The 22929-nt window shown below is 40.3% G+C and overlaps 2 protein-coding genes across 2 annotated transcripts in view; both read left to right on the forward strand.

Moving 5' to 3' along the window:
• The first annotated feature begins 655 nt into the window (after window positions 1-655).
• On the forward strand, window positions 656-8102 carry lrrc56 (leucine rich repeat containing 56). The gene is made up of 12 exons (XM_078793093.1): window positions 656-951; window positions 2177-2264; window positions 2338-2398; window positions 2507-2603; window positions 2719-2916; window positions 4575-4743; window positions 4814-5017; window positions 5159-5226; window positions 5350-5492; window positions 6286-6452; window positions 6562-6821; window positions 7933-8102. The coding sequence occupies exons 1-12, from the start codon at window positions 793-795 to the stop codon at window positions 7987-7989; spliced, it is 1671 nt and encodes a 556-aa protein (XP_078649219.1). The 5' UTR covers window positions 656-792; the 3' UTR covers window positions 7990-8102.
• Window positions 8103-14235: 6133 nt separating this feature from the next.
• Window positions 14236-22929, forward strand: part of rassf7a (Ras association domain family member 7a) — a 52171-nt gene continuing 43477 nt past the window's right edge. The window contains exons 1-2 of the mRNA XM_058075850.2: window positions 14236-14348; window positions 16698-16795. The gene's annotated coding sequence lies outside the window, so the exon portion shown is untranslated. The remainder of the gene's footprint in view (window positions 14349-16697; window positions 16796-22929) is intronic.

A 22929-nucleotide genomic window follows, 5' to 3' on the forward strand; every position in this document is an offset into this window, starting at 1 on the left:
GTCAATAAAGAAAAATACAAACTGGCTTGAGCAATGGTGCAAATCTGGGTATCGATTCAATATCAAACAAATGATGACATTTGTGCAATAATCAGCATCTTTATATGCCACATCTGTGAGTATATTATTTCCCCCAACACAAATTTGTGAACAATTTCAGAGAAATACGCATAGAAATAGTTTTGCGTGTAATGATATGTAAACATAACAATATATGTGACACTATGAACAAGACAACAACAAAAAAAATGCAGATATTTCAGAATAGACACAGAAGTGAACTGTAAAATGTGATAACAATGCTGTCAATATCTCAATGTAGCACAACCTGGATTTACTGATGGATGAACAATGGATGAACAATGTGATTGTGACTGGGCTTCACATTACATGAATACAAAAAGCCATGTATACTGTAAAAGTGGCTGAACGTACTTTGTGCAGCTCAACAAAACCTAAATTCCTAAAAAAAACAAAAAAAAATAAAACACTGCCAAAAACAACATTGAGACATTGAGTCGCCAATAAAGAGACGACTGCTACATTTCTAAATGTGTGAATTCGTAATATATCAACTCGCAGCCGTTTGGTACAAGACAACTACATTTCCCAAAATGCAATTAGACCCCGCCCTTGCTGTATCCAGGAAGTTGATTGCAGTTGTCAAGCAAACATTTGACCGCAGCATGGAACGTTCGTAGTATTGAAAACATGGCTCTTTGCCTTATTTACAAGGCAAAGCAAAAAGTCTCTGGAACGAATCGAAACGCGTTTTTGTAAGGCAGTAATTTCATGGATCGTACATCTGTAAAACGGGATGTTCGGCCCGGTTCTGGTCGGGTGCGGGTAAATGAGATGGATGAATTCGGCCCCATCAACCCAGAGCCTGCCAGTAGCGTCCGGGAAGAGGCTGAACCAACAGTTCAGTTTTGTCTCTCCGAGGAGAAGTTGGTAAGTCGCCAATGCAGCTATTTATATTTGCCTTTAAACGTTTAAGATGGATATTTTATGTGCGCAGCATTTTCTTTTTTTAAAGTTAACTGGTATTGCAATCTCACTGCAATATATACATAGATATATGTATATGTGTTATATGTTATATAAAGCAAAGGGGCCTTATTTTTCGGTTAAAAATTGTCCCTATGAACAAAACTGACGTTTCAGTATTGCAGGCTATTGCTAGGTTTCACGTGACGCCACTTCCGGCTCCAGGAGTCTCGAGCTCGAAAATATGCTGTCGCTAGAAGCTGTAACGTGTCAAAAAAACGTCAAATTGTTTTAAAAAGTCTCAGTCCCATTCATATATTCTTTACTGGGAACATTTGTGTTACATTTTATCTATATGTCGTGGTATATGTTATATAAAGCACAGGGGCCTTATTTTTCGGTTAAAAATTGGCCCTTTGAACAAAGCTGACGTTTCAGTATTGTAGACTGTTGCCAGGTTTTACGTGACGCCACTTCCGGTTCCAGCAGTCTCGAGCTCGAAAAGATGCAGTGGCGAGAAGCAGTAACGTGTCAAAAAAACGTCAAATTGTATAAAAAGTCTCAGTCCCATTCATATATTCTTTGATGGGAACATTTGTGTTACCTTTTTATCTAATTATCGTGGTATATGTTATATAAAATACAGGGGCCTTACTTTTCGGTTAAAAATTGGCCCTATGAACAAAGCTGACGTTTTCAGTATTGTAGGCTATTGCTAGGTTTCGCGTGACGTCACTTCCGGTTCCAGCAGTCTCGAGCTCGCAAAGATGCAGTAGTTAGAAGCAGTAACGTGTCAAAAAAACGTCAAATTGTTTTAAAAAGTTTCAGTTCCATTCATATACTCTTTACTGGGAACATTTGTGTTACCTTTTATCTATATACTAAAACTGAATTAAATATTGTCAGAACTGCAAACATACATCAATCTATTGTCTATGCCGCTTATCCTCACGTCGTCAGGCGGGGTACACCCTGTACTGGTCTCCAGTCAATGGCAGGGCAACGCTATTTGCTTAGTTAAATTCAGGTGGTGACCCTTTTTTGGCCAGGCAGTGCATCTATAGCTGCTACGTATAGTGTATATTTACTGTACACAGATCCGCAGTATGAATCTTGCCACCAAAAGTGTCCGTTTGTATAGCTATTGTAGATGCTGTGCACTGTTTTCATTATTTTCTGCCATTCAAAGGAACTGCTGTGTGGAACAAAAGATCTCACTCAGGTGACCTCGCTGGAAATCTGTGTGAACACTCAAGAAACCAGCCTGTGTAACTTTGGTGAGCTACATAGTACAACACGGTGTACTGTGTAACAACACAGTCAAATAACATATGTGACATTTTTTTTAAGGTATTTCTTTGCCCAGGCTGGTGCTGCTCAACATGAACAATAGTGTGATCATGTCAGTACGGTGAGTAAAAATTTTTTTCTAAATATAGCTGCTCCATTATAGATTAAATAAGACCAACACTAAGAATGCAATGCAACATTAAGATTTTGGAGTTCATTTTGTCTCTAGAGATCTGGGAACCACCCTAACACAACTGCAGGTGCTGTGGATGTCTTGTTGCTGCCTACAAGACCTAGATGGGATTTCATCTCTCGCCTCTCTCAGGGTAGCGTTAATCGATTATGAATTGACTTTTATTGTTTAATTTAAAATGTGTCTTGGAACATCTTTTCCTCGTCGTCTCTTCGATGCATTGTATCATTTTCTTTTTTGCTGTTCAGGAACTGTACTTGGCCTTTAACAAAGTCTCTGACCTGAGTCAGGTTGGCATGCTGGAGAACCTGCAAGTGTTAGATCTAGAAGGAAATGATGTGGATGACCTTGTACAGATTCAATATCTTGGGTTGTGTGGTAAACTACAGACCCTCACACTGGAAGGAAACCCTGTGTGTCTACGTCCAAACCCCATGGCCACACAGGTAGGTACATTTAATTTTATGAGTTTATCTATAATACAATTGGTGTCTTTCTCTTTCCTTCTTTGAGTAAGGTGATGATGCATGAGATGCATGAGAATGAGAGTCGATTTTAACATTAAAGTGGAACTATTATGCCTTTTCCACTTTTCTAACCCATAAATGCAGTTAGAAAGTTGTATTCTCATTTTAATCCATGAGGTTTGCGCATTTAGAAGTGAGCCCTGGAAGAAGTTTGGATGGCTCAAAACGTTCGGTTTCAAAAGGTGTGGTAAAACTGGCCCTTTGTGATGTCACAGAGGAGCTGACTTCCTTATATGGGCATGGCTGTAAGCCAGATAAGCTCTCAGCCCTCCTCTAAGCTCTGCTGCTCTGTTTATGAAACAAGCTCAGGTAGAAGTTATTGTATTTGGTGAGTCCCAGCAAGAGAAGCACAAATCCAAGGACATACAGCTGGAATAGGCGCAGATTCTGCAAAATCTAAAAAGTTTTCTGTGCGGGTTATTGTCTGTTGCTGCTCTTTTGTTGGCCAATTCCGTGGTTCCGTTAAGGAGGAAATCATAAGGCCCTATTATGGTCGCCACAGTACTTTTAGTAACTGTCAATAAGCAGCGATTAAGTTTGAACATCTATGTGTTTTGATCTGACAAATCTTAAGTCATTTTGATCAAAAGTAGAATTACTACAGCTTCTGCTTAGATTAAACACTGCGCCAAAGATGTTCAATGCTGATGGGATAAAACAGCCATGTTGCTTTGCAAGGTTCAAAGTATGCTTACACCAGTTAAAGTGTGATTCTGCCTCATACACTCCCACTTCCGTATCATAATGTACAGTATTATCACTCATAGTAGCGATGCCATAGTTCACAGTCTGATTTACTGGCTGTTCTGTTCTTGCAAGACAGTTTTTCTCACGTTTTAATTTTGTGACACTCCTTACAAAAGGAGTAAAAAGACCAGGAAGGATTTGGAGAAACTGGAAAAGCTTAAAATTAGCGTTGCTTTTAGCTCCCATGGTTCTATAGCAATAATTTATGAGCAGGTGGCAGCCATTTAATTCCAATAACGTTGCCCGAGTCTTGCAAAATTAGCATACTTGGAATATTTAACTAATTTATTATGGATGAAAGTAAAGCAACCAAAACCTCTGACAGTCTGGTACACATGCATTGTTAATTTTAAGTGGTATGCTAAGGGTGTCTCTTTAATATCTTTAATCACCTTTTAGTGTATCGACATAAGAGGCATGGATTCCACTGCTGATTTACAACAGAGTGGGAAGTTTTTGGGGCCACTCTAAGAGTTTATTTATGCTCACCAGCAGAGAATTAATTAGGAAACTGGGGCAATGAAGGGAGAGGCTGAGCTGAATATGCATTAGGCTTGCTCTTTGTAACGACTGAGAGGTTTTGGGGTTTGCCAAACTTTCTTTGCCAGCAAACAAACACACACAGCTGCTCACTTCCTCTCGGCTAAGCATCATTTTCTTCATCTTTTTTTCTTTCACCCTTCCAGTTTTTCTATTTTTCAAGTACTACAATATAAAACAGATAACGTTTTATCCAGCTATTTCATAGTTGTTTTCTCCTGTTCTTCCAGGTCAACCCTTTTTGTCGCATTAATCACTCTTTAATTAATCACTCTTTCTCCTGCTGTCAGACTGACTATAACTATTGGGATTCAGTGAGGGAGTTGGTCCCGCAGCTGCATTACCTTGACAATGCAAGAGTGGAGCACGGAAGGCCAGGCTTTAGCGACACCATGTGGGAAGACTGGTCCATCCTGCGAAACTGCATCAGGGACTATTATCCAGCGGCGACAGAAGAAAGTACGTATATGTTTACGTTGTAGACCCAACTGTATAGCATGGTTTTGCCTCAATACTTTTGTATATGCAGAGGATGCAGAAAACGGTGCCCGTCCATACAGCCGACTCAGTTCTGCCAGGCGCCCTACCTCCAGCATCCGGTCCCTCTCATCAGCAAGCACTACTAGCTCCAGGCCCCTCACAGCAACCTCATCTGGGTCTCCTGTGTCCACACCCGGTTCTGCAGATTCAGACTTTGCTGAAGTGGAAGCAGACAGCAGCGTCCTAACACACGGTGAATATCTTTTTGGTTACCTGTAGTAATATCCGCTTTTCTTTGTCCCATTGTAGTTAATATTGCCTTATTATAACAAATGCTGAGTCATAAAGCAAATAAACAGAAATGTGCATATTTTTATTCTGCCGATCTGAACAGGAGCTGGCAAGATCCTGTTCTGTGGAAACCCTGTCAAGGCTTTACGAGCAAGACGTGAAAAGTTAAGAGTAGGTAACGAAATATGGACATTTTTCATCAAATTAGACACTTTAATGATCTAGTCACATTTCAGTCTAACTGTCTAGTTACAGTCTACGAACACATACTGTATGTACTTGATTTCCTCACAGACAGCACCATGTGTTTCAACTTTTACCCCTCGGAACTTGACCATCCATGTACCTGAACACATGTATGACTCAGAAGACCGTGATGGGAAACAATCTTCTGATGTTTTTGCTGAACTTAGAGCTTGGAGGGACAAACATAGCAGGTACGAGACTTGAAGTTTTTCATGATGAATTAGAAAATGTTGAATATGTTGCCTTGACTTCGGCTGCATTTTCAATTCTTGTGTATTAATAATGTCTGTTTGCACCCCTCATGAACATGGATAATGTACATAAATACTCATATTTATAATCATAGTAAATAGAAGGTAGATGTTTGGGACTTGGTCATTTCAAAAGTAGCTTGGAGGCTGAAAATTAATTAATTAATTAGTTAATTCATAATTAATTCATTCCAATAGGTCAGACGAAATCCAAACGTACGAAAACCAAAGCCAATTTCTTCCAAAAGATTTATTATATGCAACCAATTAATCAGTTTCAGGCATCTTGAAACATGGACACAAAACACATTTGTGGATAATAATTGAAACAGAAATTTACCACTTCCACACAGAGTGGGAGGAGAACTTTTTTTCACTGTCACGTCGGACATGCCATGACTCAGTCCATGCAGTGTGTAACGTAATAAACAACATCATATAACTTGTCAATATTTTTTTAAGAATAATACTCCATAGTCAACCATGAAACGGCCGCCATTTATTCATTATTTTAAAAAAAATGTGCTAGAGTGAGGGAGTGATGTTTGAACTGCATGTAGTTGATAATTGAAATGGATGAATGAACATTTTTAGTATCACATTTACCTTTATGGAACTTCCCCTTAGAACCAGTGCAAAATGTATAATTTATAAATAATGTGTAATTTAAATGCGTCTAGTGTTATATTAACTTCCTTTCCCTGCACACACATGCTAATACTTTGTCTTCCAGGCGTCTGGAAGAAATACAGAATGACAGGTTGCCACAAGTACTGGTCGTTCAGCATGGAAACGAGGACGATGATGACGACAGTGATGATGAAGGCGAAGATTTTGATAGTGTGAGCAGTGATGACACTATAGACACCAGCACTGATTCATCTTTTTCCATTTCTACAGGTAAATGCACTCTAATTGAACATACACTTTAAAGTACATGTAACAACTTTAATAATGTAATACCAAGTGTTTCAAATATCTGTTTTTTTATTTTAAATATATTTTTCAGACCAGCTTAAACCTACACGACATGATGCGGATCAACTTTCCTGGTCCTCTGACATCACACATTGCCCCCGCCCTCCTCCTAAGCTCCTAAATTCCAAACCAGCCACTGGTAATAAGAGGCCCACAGGAATCCGTGCACAGAGGATTCGAATTAACCAGGCCGATTCAGTCCACATTCTTCACCCATCCGGTGAAGGTCACAACATTGTAAAGGTTACAACAACTGCACGCACAGACCTGCCAACCAAGAGCATCCAGCAGGTGACGAGGATGAAAAAGCTTCAACCGCTTTCACCTACACGCATCGCCCACACATGTAAAATCAGTGGCCTGTGAGGATGGATGAAGGATTCATGCATTATTCAGTTGCATTATTCGGTTTAAACTGAGAGTCGTAAGTTTAAAGTTAAGTACTAATACAATGTACAGAATCATACTCAGGTTGTAATGGTATACTTAATGTTGTTGGCAAGACAGACAAATCATTTTGACTAGTCTTAACATGATATTTAAATATCCATGTTGCTTGAAATATTGAATTTTACCTTTGTGTTCTATCTAATCCATTTACTTATGTGAAATATTTCGTTTAAGATGAAGTGCAATGTAAATATAAGCTTGGTTTAGATGTGGTTCATCTTCCATAATGGCGACTCATGCTGTGATATCCTTATTATACCACATGAGGGCACTATGTCTAAACATTGCACAGAAAACAGAGCGCGCCATAATGACATGAAAGCATGATCAGGGTTTAAACTTCAAAGTTGAGACAGAAAATCCAATGTGTTGGTAGGTAAATTATACAACAAACCTCATTCAGGCTATTGTAATGGAGAAAATGTTCTACTATATTTTAAGTCTCACTGTCTGCTTGTTTGAGGTCAGCGTACCCACAGGTCCACCTAGATAAGAAAGATCATGAATCATGTTTGAAAACATGCATATGACATTTTAACTGTTAGTGGTTTGTTCGTCATGCAAGCCTGTGCTTGTGTTATTAGAGAAAATTAGTGTAAGTGCTTGGCTTGTGCGTAGAAGTGACACCAGGAATTCTGGGCCCCTCAAAAAAATGTCATCCAGCACTGTAGGTTTTCCAGTGAGTTTTAGTACTTTAGGCTCCAGGATGAGCTACAATTTCTTGATGTTGTGTTGTCCATAAGGGGTTTTTGACTATCTGTCCCATCACGTACAATAGAGATCCATTGGGAGACCATATACCCAATGACATCTTAATTGCTAGGATATAGGCACCCAAAACTTCACATTAAGAGACCCCAACAAGCTCACTTCAGACTTTTCATGTGATCCCAGTGGCACACAAATAATCTCATGTTGTGTTCAGAGTAAACATGCATTCTTCTCTTGGCAGACAAGGAAAATCCGGCAGGCAACTGTGCTAAGTAAACAGCTGTTGGTGAACTGGTAAGAGCAGAGGAGCAGTGATGATGAGGTTGGTTCTTAGCTCCCCTGAAAGACCTTCCCATTGCCGCCTACTACGGCTTAGATACACAAATTCATTCATTTTCTACCGCTTATCCTCACAAGGGTTGCGGGGAGTGCTGTAGCCTATCCCAGCTGTCTTCGGGAGAGAGGCGGTGTACACTCTGAACTGATCGCCAGCCAATCCCAGGGCACATATAGACAAACAACCATTCACACTCACATTCATACCTATTGACAATTGGGGAGTCGCCAACCTAGCATGTTAACCTAGCATGTTTTTGGAATGTGGGAGGAAACCGGAGTACCCGGAGAAAATCCACGCATGCACGGGTAGAACATGCAAACTCCACACAGAGATGGCCGAGGGTGGGATTGAACTCGGGTCTCCTAGCTGTGAGGTCTGCGTGCTAACCACTCAGTTTGTTCGTGCAGCCCCGAACAAACTGTACTGAGCAACTGTTGCTGGTTAACACTGATACCCTGAAAGTTTACATGGACTTCCTGAAGTGGCAATGTGAGAAATCCACAAGATCTCATGGAAGTTCTTCTACCCGACAGTTCATGACATTTACGATGGCATAATCAAACCGGGTATAACTGAAAAAACAATCAAATGGTCCTTCCACATCCTGTAGAACAAGAGTACATTTTAAGAATGCCCAGTACGTACATAGTGAAAAATTGGAAATGAAGGTCTAGTTGCAAGAGTTAAAACTCAATGGCCGTTTTGAGACACTGTACATTTTATTTCACCTCACTCAGACTCTCATCAGGTGCAACTTATATAGTATCACAAATAAAATACTAAATATTTCAGATGACAGGTCTAGCAGTCCAGGAGTTGTCACTATTTGGTTTTTACTCACTGGACCTTTGACTCCAGGTACAGCAAACCTTTTTTAAAATCAGTTCATTGTTGAAATTCAGGCAACCCACAGAAATCTTGTTCTATCTTTACTCGATCCTTGCTTATACGAAGAAGGAAAATCCAATTTGATCTGCAACAGAAGTGTGAAAACATCTCAGACAGGTCACCTCTGACTTGAGTTAAGTCCACTGTAGTACCAATCCTTCATGTGAAACTACAAGTCTAAGAACGTGTTGTTGCCAGTGTCAGTATCCCTAGCACCAAGGAAGTGTTACAGAATGATAGCGATGATGCTGCTGTGACGGAGGCAGAGGTAACCCAATTTGGTTGGGTTTTCTGAATTGGACTGTTTTGGAAAGTCTATCCTCCACACTAGAGCGGAGTTATCTGAAGACACGTTGAAATAGGTTGTGGGTCAGCTGCCTGAGTGTGTCTCTTGCGCATTTGATTGGGATTATATTCTATTTGGGTTAAATGACTTCCCAATTCACTAGTATGCTTTGGGACCGTGCTGTATATAATTTCATTGATCTGAAGACCCATGGAGATGGCTTGAGTGTCTTGATTAGCATGTTTGTCGATTGGTCGGTGGGCACCATGCTGATGGGAGTTACTGCGCTGTTGTATTATATCAGAGATCAAGGTGATGGGTTGTACAATCGCTTGCCGAGTGTCTCTGTCATGCCTGTGGATTGGACGGATACTTTGCCTATTGGAACAATCCAATCGGGTTATCTGAATGCCCTTGGAGAGTTCTTGATGATTGTGTCTAGCGTCCTTGCGGAGTGGTGGACGTATACTCTGTTGATTGTGTCTGGATTCCGGGTTGGCTTTCTTCTGCTGATGGGGCCTGGACTGAGAGACAAAGGCTTTGGGTTTTGGAATATCTTGGGCAGTATGTCTATCGTCATGGATTAATGAACGGATGCTCTTCTCAAATGAAATACACTCCTTGTTCGTTTTCTGTGTGTGTATCCTTGTCGGGCTGGTGCTTTGCTTATAGAGAGGTAGTTTCGGTTTGGTTTTCTGAAAGTCCAATGAAATGGTTTGAAAGACAACTTGTTGAGCGCCTCTAGCATTCTTGTAGGCCTGTGTGGGGATACTCCGCAGATGGGGCCTAACATCCAGTTTGGTTATTTTCGGTCCAATGGAGGTCGCTTGTGGAAAAGATCGCTGTGTGTGTTTGGGGGGTCTGTGTATTGATGGGCGGATACTTTGTTGATATGTCCTATACCCCCGAGTAGTACTCTTCTGAGTTGCCGCCCTTGGTGGATGCGTGCTCTTTTCTTGGGAGTTATGTGCAATTTGAGCTATATCAGGGGTCAATGAGACGGGTTGCAATGCAGGTTGCCTAGTCGGGTTGTTGTTGTTAGGAGTGCAGTTCAATCGGCAGACACTCTGTCGGGATGGGCGGCAACTGAGTTTGGTTTCCTCAAAACCAACAGAGATGGATTGAAGAAAACCTTGCAAAGTTTTTCGAGTATTCTTAGAGAGTAGTAAGCAGATTTTCTTGTGACTGGGGGTATACTCCAGGGTTGTCTTTTCAACCTTGAAAACAAGAAAATACAATGTCTCATCTTGAATATTCAATTTCAATTCAATCATACACGACTGCTCTGGGCAGTGAAATAAATCTGTCAGCATTTGCATAACAAGAAAAAAATAGTTGTTTGATTTGTAGTAATCCTGTACAGTACTTATACTAGGGGTGTCAAGATTTTTGGTCTGCTTTCATGGATGACTAAGGAACTTAACACATATTCACATTTGAGAGATTTCCATTTTTAAATTAAACGATTAATCAAATACCAAAATAATTGTAGATTAATTAATTAACTGCTGCAGCTCTCAATGACAATCTTTCACAGACCATAAGTTGATAACATTGAAGTTTGGCCAGATGGATGCATATTTCCAATTTATTTTCATACATCCAAATAACCACCTTACAAAATGCTTTTTAAAAAAAATGATCATGAAAAAAATAGTCTAACCTAACCTGTGACATGATTGGCTGTCTCTTCTTTTTGAGGGAAATGTCATTGAGGCAAAGTTCTTCTAGATTCTATATGGAGTATACGGAGTATATGAAGTATATGGATACACACTCAATTGAACACTCGCGGAATTTTTCTAGTATGCCATGATTTGATTGCATCATGGCTGTGATATCATTTGTATTGCAACAACACGAGCTCACATTCTGACATCATCAAAGCCATGTGATGTCAGGTAATCCTTCGAAATAAAACTAGCTGTGCTGTGTTTGGTAAGATGATTGGAAATGTCTTGTCTTTCGGGGTTTTTCAAGCAATTGTTGATATCCGTATGACCTGATCCAAAAACATGAAGTTGGGTTTAAATCCTTGAGAGCCACTTTCCACTCCGTCCACGTTAACATGTCTGGTAAAGGAATGCATGGAGTGCATGAACGCGTGTTGGCTCATCGCCATTCAGCCATGACAAGTTCTTACATAATGTGGGTTGTTTTTCAAATTCAGCTTCTACCAACCATCGCATTTAATTTGCCTAAGGATGGAGTAGTTTTTGTGGCTGGACAGTTCATGGTACTTTCAGGTTTGTGTCTGAAGTATGAAATGGGTAGACAATACAATAACCAACCTAACAACCATTCGGTATTTTCCAGAAATATCCAAAATGCTGTATATGTAGCAGGGGTGTCCAAAGTGCGGATCACTTACAACAAATGCAACAATGACCTGAGTGAAGTTGGCCCTTCACTTCACTCAAAACTCTAATCAAATAGTCTCCGTTTTTTGGTGCTATGTTTCTGCGTTTTTTGTGCATTTCGAATGAAAGTTGAGTTATTAGCGATTTAGGTTTTGGCCTATTACATAATCAGCTTCCCAACATGCTCGGAATTCAACCAAAGTAGTCCTTTTTTAGTGCCTTTTTTAGCACTCTTTTGTGCAGGTAAAATGAACATTTGTGCTATTTGAACATGTTGTGCTTAAGGTCGTTATTCAGTAATTCATAGGAATAAATATTTAACATCCCATCCACCGACATGTCAGGTATTTTACTGTAATATTTTAGTTATATTATCCACTCCTACAAACAAGTGATTGTTCTTGTTCTTGTGCTCATGCATGTACAGTACTGTTATATCTTTTGTGCATACATCTACTTAATTTAGTGTGCGATACCTTAAAAACATGTATATTACATTCTGATGACGCAATCCCGTTCATAACCACACTAAGCTAAAGAGTGTGAATGAAATACTGTACGGTACGCTCATGGTTCATACCATAGACGCCGATGGAATGTTTTATCGCCTTAGGACATGTCCTTGTTTTGACTCGGGATGAGTCACTTTTATTCAGGAACTGTACCTTTGCAATACCTGGAAATACTTTCAGTATGAGTTTAGACAAGTTCTGTAAATGCTGTTTGTACAGTGATGAATACAAAACCACCAATTCTATTCAGGAGGAACATTCCGTTGACAGCAATATGACGGACGGTGCTGAAGTCCTTTTATTTTGACGCTATTGCAAGTGTGAAAACATCTCAGAAAGAAGTAATTTTTTTCAAAAATAGGACAAAAAGGAATGTGTAGGGTTCCACCCTTACTAATCTTAATGTAGATTGTCGGGGAAGAACACATTGTATGAGAAAACATTCTTTTTTTAAACAATATATCACTTTATTTTGTCTGTATGCAGTATAGTCTTGTAACTGAGTTAATGTAGTAAAATGTATTCCACAAACCCTAATAATGTAAATAACAAAAGGCAATAATAACAAGTGGTTAGTAAGGTGGCAGCACAGTCCCAAGATCTGGGTTTGACTCCCCATGTGGGCATCTCCCTGTGTGGGGGTTTTCTTAGGGTTTCCTCCCACATGTTCAAAAACATGCACATTAGATTAATCTAGAGCAGGGGTCAGCAACCTACGGCTCCAGAGCCGCATGTGGCTCTTCAGCCTCTTTGTTGTGGCTCCCTTTGCAATGCTCAAATATTTGTTTTAACACCCAAATGAGGAAAATATGCATCTTTTGAACAAAATTCGACTTTCTGTGAGGCCGTCTATACTAGCAAGAGTACTTGATCAACTCCACTTTTTCTCTACTGTGATATCCCAAAATTCCCTCAATCAAAATCTTGGGAGACTAGCAAATTGCTCTGGATGTGAGCATGTTGCTACACATTTCTTAAGGCGTGCATAGGGAGAACATGCAAACTCCACACAGAGATAGCCGAGGGTGGGATTGAACTCGGGTGTCCTTGCTGTGAGGTCTGCGCGCTACCCACTCGACCGCTATGCAGCCCCTATATTCTGCTGTTAAATTATGTTTCGCGGCTCCATTCTATTTTTCTTCAGTGAGCGAGGGGGTAAAATGGCTCTTTTGATAGTAAAGGTTGCCGACCCCTGATCTAGAGTGTTGTTGTCTGGCGACCAGTCCGAGGTCATCTGGGATCGGCTCCAGCATAGGATTAAGCGGCATAGAGAATTTATGAATGAAGCAAGCAGAATGCTGAGAAACAGTCTAACACAGGGGTCTCAAACATGCGGCCCGCGGGCCGAATGTGGCCCGCAGGACACTAGTTTGAGGCCCCCGCCTTGATATGAAAGTTTAATGTTAGTGCGGCCCGCGCAAGTTTGATATGGATGCTGTATGGTATCATGTACCCAGAAAAAATTATTATGTTTGATTAATGTTCATGTTAAAGGTTAAATAACTGTTAACAGTTATCCTCCCTATCCGTGTGGAAGTGGTAAGTTTTTGACTATTTAAGTTTAAAGGAAATAACTTGAAGGCTACCGTTTAGGTCGCTAGCTCTCTAGTTTGCGAGTTAGCATGTGTCTCAAGACCCTGCAGTTGCTCAATATGTTGTAAATAAAAAGAGTATAAATGTGACTATAGTCGTGTTTTGTCATGTCTACAGGGCTCTAATAATGCTTTGTTCATTTTAATCTGAAAAAAATAATTTGTCTAACCACCAACTATATGTGGTTTCTTAAGTTTTTATTATTTGCCGTTTTATTATTATTCAATCATTCATTCATTTTCTACCGCTTTTCCTCACGAGGGTCGCGGGGGTGCTGGAGCCTGGTCTAACATCATTTATCTTGACTTTATTATGAAGTAAACATAATATGCGTATGCTTGCTCTATTATATATTCTCTAGTTATTTACTCATAAAATGTTATTATTCTTTTATTCTTCACTTTTTCCAGCACACTCCCTATTATAAAGTGGTAATAAATGAACAACTTCAACTTGTAGGACTAAGATTGGCTTCTTCCAACTGTTTCCGGCGTATTGCCGTGAGAAGTTCTAAATTAACTCTAACATCATCACCAGGAAGCTTTTACTTTGAAATATTAACCGGAAGTGTATTTCTCCAGAACGGTTTTGACAACAATGGACCGTCTGTGTGTCAAATGTCGTTTGCTTGCGTCTTAATTGTGTCTCACAAACCTCCACGGCTGCTTGACGTTACATGTAAGTTCTATTTCGTGTTGTTACAAATGTTGTGTTGCGTGAAATACACAAACTTTTTCCCCCCGCGGTGTTGCAACAAGTTGGTGCACCTGCTGACTTCGATAAAAACTTTAAACAAACTCATTTGCCTAAGTCATTTGTTCGGCAAAAATGTATTATACTTTTATTGTGTTGATTTAACATTTGCCTGTTACGGAAGCCGGTGTTTGTTTAACCTTGTTAATGCGCAAACCTAAGTGGCTGGTGTGCTAATTTTCATGACGCTAAAGTAGGTCACCAAAATATTAGAACAGGAACCCAAGATGATGCAGTTCAGAAAACAGGTCTGCAACTACAATTATGATACATTTCTAATATTCATGCCCATGAATTTTAGTGAGTTTCAGTGGTTTATTTTGCTGATGTATTAACACACATGACAATAAACTGATAAATTGATTTCATCCATATTGAAAAGTTGCATTGCTTTAAGTACATCACTGCTACCAACTGCAATTGGACGTGTATTATTATTTGTTTCAGTCTCACATCCACTTGTGTTCCTTGGGCTTATTATATTTGCTTCTGTTATTATTTTTATTATGACTTCCCACATTTCTCATCTGCTCCTGACTCACCCTTCGTGACTTGTTGTCATGGTTTCTTGCCCACGTCAAACACCCATCGCCTGTTGTGAATATGTCCTCAGCAGATGTTTCATTATGCAGGATTTATTCATTGAGGAGGATTTTTCTGTCTTTTTTTGTCAAGTTGACAGACAGTTGTGTTTTTTTCAATTTATTGTGTTACATTTATACACGTAGTGCTTAAGATAGTTGTTGCTTTCTGATCACATTCATACAAAAGATGTGATTGCACCCTTCAGTTGCTGTATGCCTGCTAAAGTTGAAGTGCAATATTGCACTGGCTATGAGGTAATTGCACAATTATATTGCACAGGAAGTACAGTATGTTCTGTCGATGTTCTGATAGGATTTGTTTTTTTTTTACAACCCTGGGAATAAGCCAAGATACGCTAGTCACAGAAGGTGAGTGTGTTAATGTATTAAATTAGCAATGATTATGAGTGATGTTGGTTGTGTGGCAGTATTTTTGGTTAAAGTCCAAAAAAAGATGTTGCAGCTGAGCGCAAACCTTGTCATGCACAAATTTTTCCGTGCTGGCACAGAACTTGGAAGTAGAATACGATTCATTTTCTACCGCTTATCCTCATGAGGGTGGCAGGAGGTGCTGGAGCCTATCCCAGCTGTCTTCGACCGAGAGGCCGCCAATCGCCAGCCAATCACAGGGCACATATAGACAAACAACCATTCACACTCACATTCATACCTATGGACAATTTGGAGTCGCTAATTAACCTAGCATGTTTTTGGAGGAATGTGGGAGGAAACTGGAGTACCCGGAGAACATGCAAACTCCACACAGAGATGGCAGAGTAATTGAACTCGGGTCTTCTAGCTGTGAGGCCTGCATGCTAATCACTCAACCACCGTGCAGCCCCATGTGTTTACATTCATTAATTCATGGTGGCAGGAGGTGCTGGAGCCTATCCCAGCTGTCTTCGAGCGAGAGGCGGGGTACACCCTGGACTGGTCGCCAGCCAATCACAGGGCACATATAGACAAACAACCATTCACACTCACATTCATACCTATGGAAACCGGAGTACCCGGAGAAAACCCAGACATGCACGGGGACAACATGCAAACTCCACATAGAGAAGACCGAGGGTGGAATCAAACTCGGGTCTCCTAGCTGTGAGATCTGCGTGCTAACCACTCGGCCACCATGCAACCCGGTGGGGAGTACTGTCGCTTTAAACGCTTAATTGAGCACCGTTAACTTAGCTATTTTATGCCTAGCTGCCACTACATTGTCAATAAAAGATGCATGAATAAGTAAATTGGTTGTTTGTTTATTGTTTTTTCTCATATTTTATTTTTTTTTTATTTAGGATAGAGCACACACATAGCCAATAGTTTTACTTCTTTTCATTCTGCACTCCATTTCTTTCTAAAACTGCACTATTTGTGTCGCATTGGTAACAATAATCTTTTTTTGGAGTTTTTCCTTGTCTACACTCCCCAGCCACAAACACCACAATGCTTGTCTTTTTTTTCCCCCCTTCTTTCCCAACTCTGCAATTTGGGGAGTGGTGTAGGAGGAGTCATGTGACTTTTTGTCTGAAAACAATCGCCCGTGTTTGCTATTGGATGATTTCTTTCAAAGAGCGTCAGTTGCCAGGGCGACGGGGAATGGCGGCGGTACTTCACTTTGCTCTGCAGCCGCTCCCCCCCCCCCCCCCACCCTCTGCACTTCTGTGAGCATGTCCGTCTGTCTCTTCCGTAGGCGCTGGTGGATCAGGTGGCACACGTCCTCGGTAGTTGTCCGCTTCCGCTTCTCCTTTTTCGCCGGGCAGACACTCACGGAGACAGTCAGGCTGAAAGGTGAGTGAAATAATAACAAGCCACTCATGTTTGGTTTCTTGTGAAGTTCAACTTATTGTCTCCATTAGTTTGAAATGTCAGTCAACTGAAAACAGCTCTGCTTTATTCATGAATTATCATAGTTTTTTATACAATAAAGTTGTACTAAGCATTGGGTTTGTAGAACAACATATATAGGAGAAATATGATCTCAGGGATGAACTAAATTTGAAACACTTCTATGCTAGGACTATGTTAAAAAGCCATAGCATTTCAGTATGTGGAATCAAACTATGGAATGGATTGAGTAAGGAAATCAAACAATGCACAACGATGAGCCAATTCAAGAAACAATACAAGCAGTTGATGTTTGCTAAATACAAGGATGAAGAGTCTTGAACCAGTCATGATGTGCTATATATATCACTATATTGACACTTACTACAGTACCCATTATGTCATTGGATGGTCATATTACATGACAAAAAAATAAAAAAAAAATTTAAAACATTTTTTAAACATTTAAAAAAAAATTTTAACATTTTTTTTATAAAAAAAACAATAAAAAAAACAAACTATATTAGGAAAGCAGGAAGTGAACAAATGTAACAGTTACTGATTATAAAAGTACCAGATGGAGGGGTAGGATTTAATAAGCTTTGCTTCTTCCTACTCCTTTTGGACATGTGGAACTGTGAACTGATTATGTGATGCATTCAATTGTAATCTGATGCATGTTCAAATGAAATAACAATTGGATTAGTTGTGCAACATTCATATTTTGGACTTTTGGATGTGCTAATGAACTTAAGATGTCCTTTTAAAAAATGTAAAATGTGTATGGTAATTATTAAGATAACAATTTTATTCCTAAAGGGTGATAAAATTTGTGTTTGGGACAAATCCATTTGTTCTGCTACGGCACAGCGTTCTAAAACTTAGCTTGACCTAAATCAGGGGTGCCCAAACTTTTTCCTTTAAGGGCTGTAAAGTGAAAAACCAAAGAATATACGCAGGGCCACTGATTTTTGCTGTTTTTTGTTGTTTAATTTTTAAAATGTGCTGCAAGCTTTGGACACTGACCTCATTGAATAACATGATAAAGTACATAAGATACCATTAAGTATTTACAATTGCAGTTATTGCTCCTTATTGGAAGCCCCTCGTGTGTTGTGTTTGGGAATCAAAACACTTGCAGTGGATTTCTTTGGCATGGTAACCATCCTGAAGTGGTACCCTCGACGCTCCCCTTCTTAGGGCTCCACCAACTAGATGGCTGCTTTGGTTTTCGGTTTCTATGGCAATGCTGGATGCACACTCCCTGCCTTTTTCCCTCAGGTGCACTTTTATCTGATGACATGAAGGAGCTTCTGCTCGGTGAACACTTGACCCTTGTATCAGCATCTGTTTGTGAACACGTGACCCTTGCATAAAAAAGCCTGTGTTGAAAGGCACTGATTCTGGTAAGAATAGTGTTTTCATGGGATCTGTTTGCTGGTTCTTGTTGGTCAGAAAGCAGGGTTGTAATCAATATTTCACAGGGCACATATAGACAAACAACCATTCACACTCACATTCATACCTATGGACAATTTGGAGTCGCCAATTAACCTAGCGGGATGGAAACCGGAGTACCCGGAGAAAACCCATGCATGCACAAGGAGAACATGCAAACTCCACACAGAGATGCCCGAGGGTGGAATTGAACCCTGGTTTCCTAGCTGTGAGCTCTGCGCGCTAACCACTCGACCACCGTGCAGCCCACACTTAGACTATAATCACAATAAACAAGAACAAACAAGAAAATGTGACATAAACGGGCTATCAGACACAGCTTCCAATATTTTGAATGGTACAGAAACATGTCAGCAGTGTGGAACTTAATTTTCCTAATTTAATAATCCTTAATTTCCCTGAGGACACATGCCCAGGGGGATCAATAAAGCTCTATCTAATCTAATGTTCTTTGGAGTGAATGAGACAAATAAAATACAAGCCATCTGCAATCTAAATCTATCTTTGGTCAGAATGCTATCCTGGAGATGCAAAGAGAATGTCGCCGCAGAGCTTAAAACGGTGGAGTGCATGGTGTGTTGACACAGTAGCGTCTTAACAATGACACAAAAACTTTACAGACAAACCACAATCACAAGTCGTTGTCACCCAAAGTGATGCCGAAGGTGCCTTTACTAACTTCAGAAGACTACCTACGACTGCGGCGCTAACCTCAAGTAACTACGGCCGGCTCTATTCGCCACCCAGGAGGTTTTTGATCACCTCAGCAACCTCAGCCCCAGAGATAGGAGAACCCACCGTGGAGTCCTCGGGTACTGCTTTGTTACTGGAAGAAATGCCGGTGGGATTCAGGAGGTCTTTGTTTTATTTCCTCCACCGATCCATAACATGTCAAGTTAAGGTCGGCAGCACGCCATCCCCACCATACAGTACATGGTGGTCCAGAAAAGCCATCTGGTAGTCGTTCTCCATGGCCTCCCCAAAACTCCTTCCGTGTTCACAATCCACTTGCCGGTTAGTTGCCTCCAGAATTCCCTTGGCCAAAAATGCCCGATAGGATTCCTTCATCAGGTCGATGGCATCCTTCACTGTCGACTGCTAGTGGGTTCTGGGATTACTGCCACGACAGGCACCGACCACCTTACGTCCACAGCTCGACAATGGCGCCATGGAACATGGTCCACTCGGACTCAGTGTCCACTTTCTCCCTTGGAATCCGGTTGAAGCTCACCTATTCCACCCGGAGGAGGAAGTTGAAGCTCCTTCTGACAGGGGACTCTGCCGGATGTTCTCAGCAGACCCTCACAATGCGTTTGGGTCTGCCAGGTTTGACGGGCATTCTCCCACACCATCGGCGCTCGCTTGCCACCCGGTGATCGGTTGACATCTCCACCCCACTCTTTACCCGAGTGTCCAAAATATGAGGCCGCATATTCGACGGCATGACGACTAAGTCCAGGGCATCCTGGTGCCAAGGGCACATATGGACGCCCTTTTACTTGAACATGGTGTTCGTTATGAACAATCTGTTATGAACACAGAATTCCAAAGACAAAGCACCACTCAGATTCAGATCTTGGGGGATTCAGATCTCAGGTCTCACTCATTACCAATGTGAGTGATGAATCCCAGAGGGAAAACTCTCCAGTACTGCCTCAAGGGACTCCAAAAAGACCCCTTAAACTCACTAATCTGATTGGTGACCAGCGCACAAAATTCTCATGGTGTACAGTCGAGGTACTACACTACAGGTAGTGCTTGTATACAGTATGAATCCTAACCCTACATAATTATATACAGTGTAAGTCACTTTATGTTCATAAAGTCAACAAACACAACCACTGAAATGTGAGTCACCACAGCCGACCATCCAATCCTAACATATCTGCTGATGCATGATATGCATGCATGACATATGACGTATGAGGGATGCACACACCCACGCACATATGGCCCTCGTATGAAGAGCTGATTAGTAATCTAGTATATCTGCCAACACACACACACATCATTAATTCAGTCTCACGCATATTCCCACTCCGGCACGCACTCCAACTCTGATGAAGGTGGTGATGGACTCTTTAAAATTCAACAGGTCTTTAAGCTTGCAGTTGGTGTGAATCTGTTTAGCATAAATTCTCTGCTTGAAAATAGAGCTTCTGTTGTTGGGATGATATGATTCGAGCCATCCAAGTCTATTATGCAGTCTTGTCATCATGTCTGTGTGCATATGTGGGCATACTGTAGGTTTTTCTGTTAGTGTGTGTGTATATAGTAGTGCATAGATTGGAGCTACAAAGGGCTTTCTCACTTAAACAACTTTGATCTGATAAACCACACAGGAAAAGGGATGACGAGGTTGTTGCAGAGAAAGCTTTTAACTGCTGTTGTTCCTGCAGGTGTTTGGTTCGTCCTATTCCCCAGACACTCAGTGGCAACCGTATTGTAAACAATGTACGGAGTAAATGGACAGAAGACTGATATGCTGAACAACCACAAAAGGAAAAAGCAGACTTAGACTAGACAAATTGATGCAAGAACGCAATTTCAAACAAGTGCACTAATGCATGAAAGGGGTGGAGGTAAATGGAGACAGACAGTCAATGAGAACGTCCGGGGGCCTCCGCCTTGCTCTGTGTGGGGCTTAGAAGCTTTTGTCCACCTCTGACCCCTGACCTGTTACCACCTGACAGCTCTGAGGCCTCTAACCCACATTTCCTGTCCATCTAGTGCCTTTCCACTTGCTGTTGTTTGTGTTTAGATCATTAAGTCAGCAGTTCTACCCCCAACATGGACCAGTACCTTGATTATCTTGTCACTGTGATTGCAATCCTACAGTATTAGTAGGGACCCATGATTTACGTGTTTGCAGAATCATGGAATTGGCCAATTAAAATTTAATCTACTGTTAAAAACTATACAAAATCTAGCAAAATGTACATCATGAAATGCCGACATGATGCGGAAAAGGAATCTTTGTGTGGGGAAAACATGTAGAAACAGTTGGATTGAGGATTTTCCAGCAATGTGTACACAGGCTGACATCCTAATTGAAAAGTTAACAAAGCTGCAGTCGTCCTTGGCTACACAGCTGCTTGATCATTGCCCCCCCTCACTGTATTGCAGTTTTTATAAATATTAATAAATGGTCTCTGTTTTGTAGTTGACTGGTGAAATATAGTGAAAAAAATAGTGAAAAAAGTACTCCTCCCATTTGTTGTGGAAGTGGTTTCTGGCTTTCTACTTTGTCCATCTTCCCCCCTTCCGTTTGAAACACTTTTTTAAGTTTAGTCTGAATAAATTGGAGAGGCTAACAAGTTAGCTTGGTAGCTTGCTATGTTAGCTGTGGATGTGTCTTATATATACAATATATGTTGCGGTGTAAACAAAAAAATAATAGTTTACTGGTGACTTATAGGGGTGTTATTTCATGTTTGTAGGGCTCACTAAAAAACTTTAAAGTATTAATCTGATTTTTTTTCACGCTATAACTACAAAAATATATTTTGTTCATTAATATTGAATGCCACTTCAAGGAAATTCATTTATCGTGGTTGGTTCTGGAACCAATTAAACTAAATAAACGAGATATGACTGTACGGCCGTGTCTGAAATGTTGGGCAAAATTGTCCAGTGAATGCATCAATAATTGTAAGGATTTTGCATTTAACAGATATTTTACTGACAAGCCCTAAAAGTACAATATATAATATAATAATAAGAACAAAAGGTAAAAAAATACATAAAAATAACACAATTTCAATTATGAGTTCTATTGCATTGACATATGCATACAAATTTGAATAATGTGATTGCTAAATAGCGTTCTATCTATAGTGATACAAATCCAAGTCAAACTTCAACTCTTTAAGTCAATTTTGTATCCAGCTACTCAAATATGCAGCACCTGCCCGTGTGAAAGGTACACCTGTTTTCAGTTTTTATCTTAGTCCAATGTACCGGGAGGCGTCTCCTTGATCGGTATCAGCATATCACAAGAAAGGGGGTCAGCCGTAACTACTGTAGCAAAAAGGTGACTTTTGAGTTTACTCTTACTTAAAATAAATAGAGCCAAAAACCTCAATTTGCATGTAGATGAGAGGCTAAAACACACAGAAAAATATGAAAAAAATAATTTGTTTTTCACCCTTAAACATTAGTGACAGATACTCAAATATCGATTTTTCCAATATCATCTTTTGATGCTGTAAAATTGATTCTCAAATCAAAATAGATACTTTTAATACTTTGGTCATTTGACATATTTTGCCGATGTCTGATCATACAATTGAGCCATGTGTGAATTTGTGTTTAAATACAGTTTTTGCATATTCAAAAAAAAAAAAAAAAAAGAACAATAAAGGCTGAACATTCCTGGTCTGAGGGCGGAACCCTGTGGGATGCCAAAACTTTTTTTTTTATTACCAACAGATACAAACTGCAGGCAGTCTAGTAATCAGGATGGAAACCATAATCTTTAGATTAGAATTTGACGGTGGTCAATTGTGTCAAATTTAAAATCTAATAGAATTGCATATTTTGTTCAAGCTGTGAGGAGGTTATAACTTTTACGAGTGCTGTGTCTGCGCTCCGGTGCGTCCAAAAACTGATTGAAAGTCCTCAAAAAAATTGAAAGTTGT

Source organism: Doryrhamphus excisus, linkage group LG1, assembly GCF_037039965.1.
Source record: "Doryrhamphus excisus strain RoL-2023G ecotype Guam linkage group LG1, RoL_Dexc_Guam_v1.1, whole genome shotgun sequence".
Lineage (NCBI taxonomy): Eukaryota > Metazoa > Chordata > Actinopteri > Syngnathiformes > Syngnathidae > Doryrhamphus > Doryrhamphus excisus.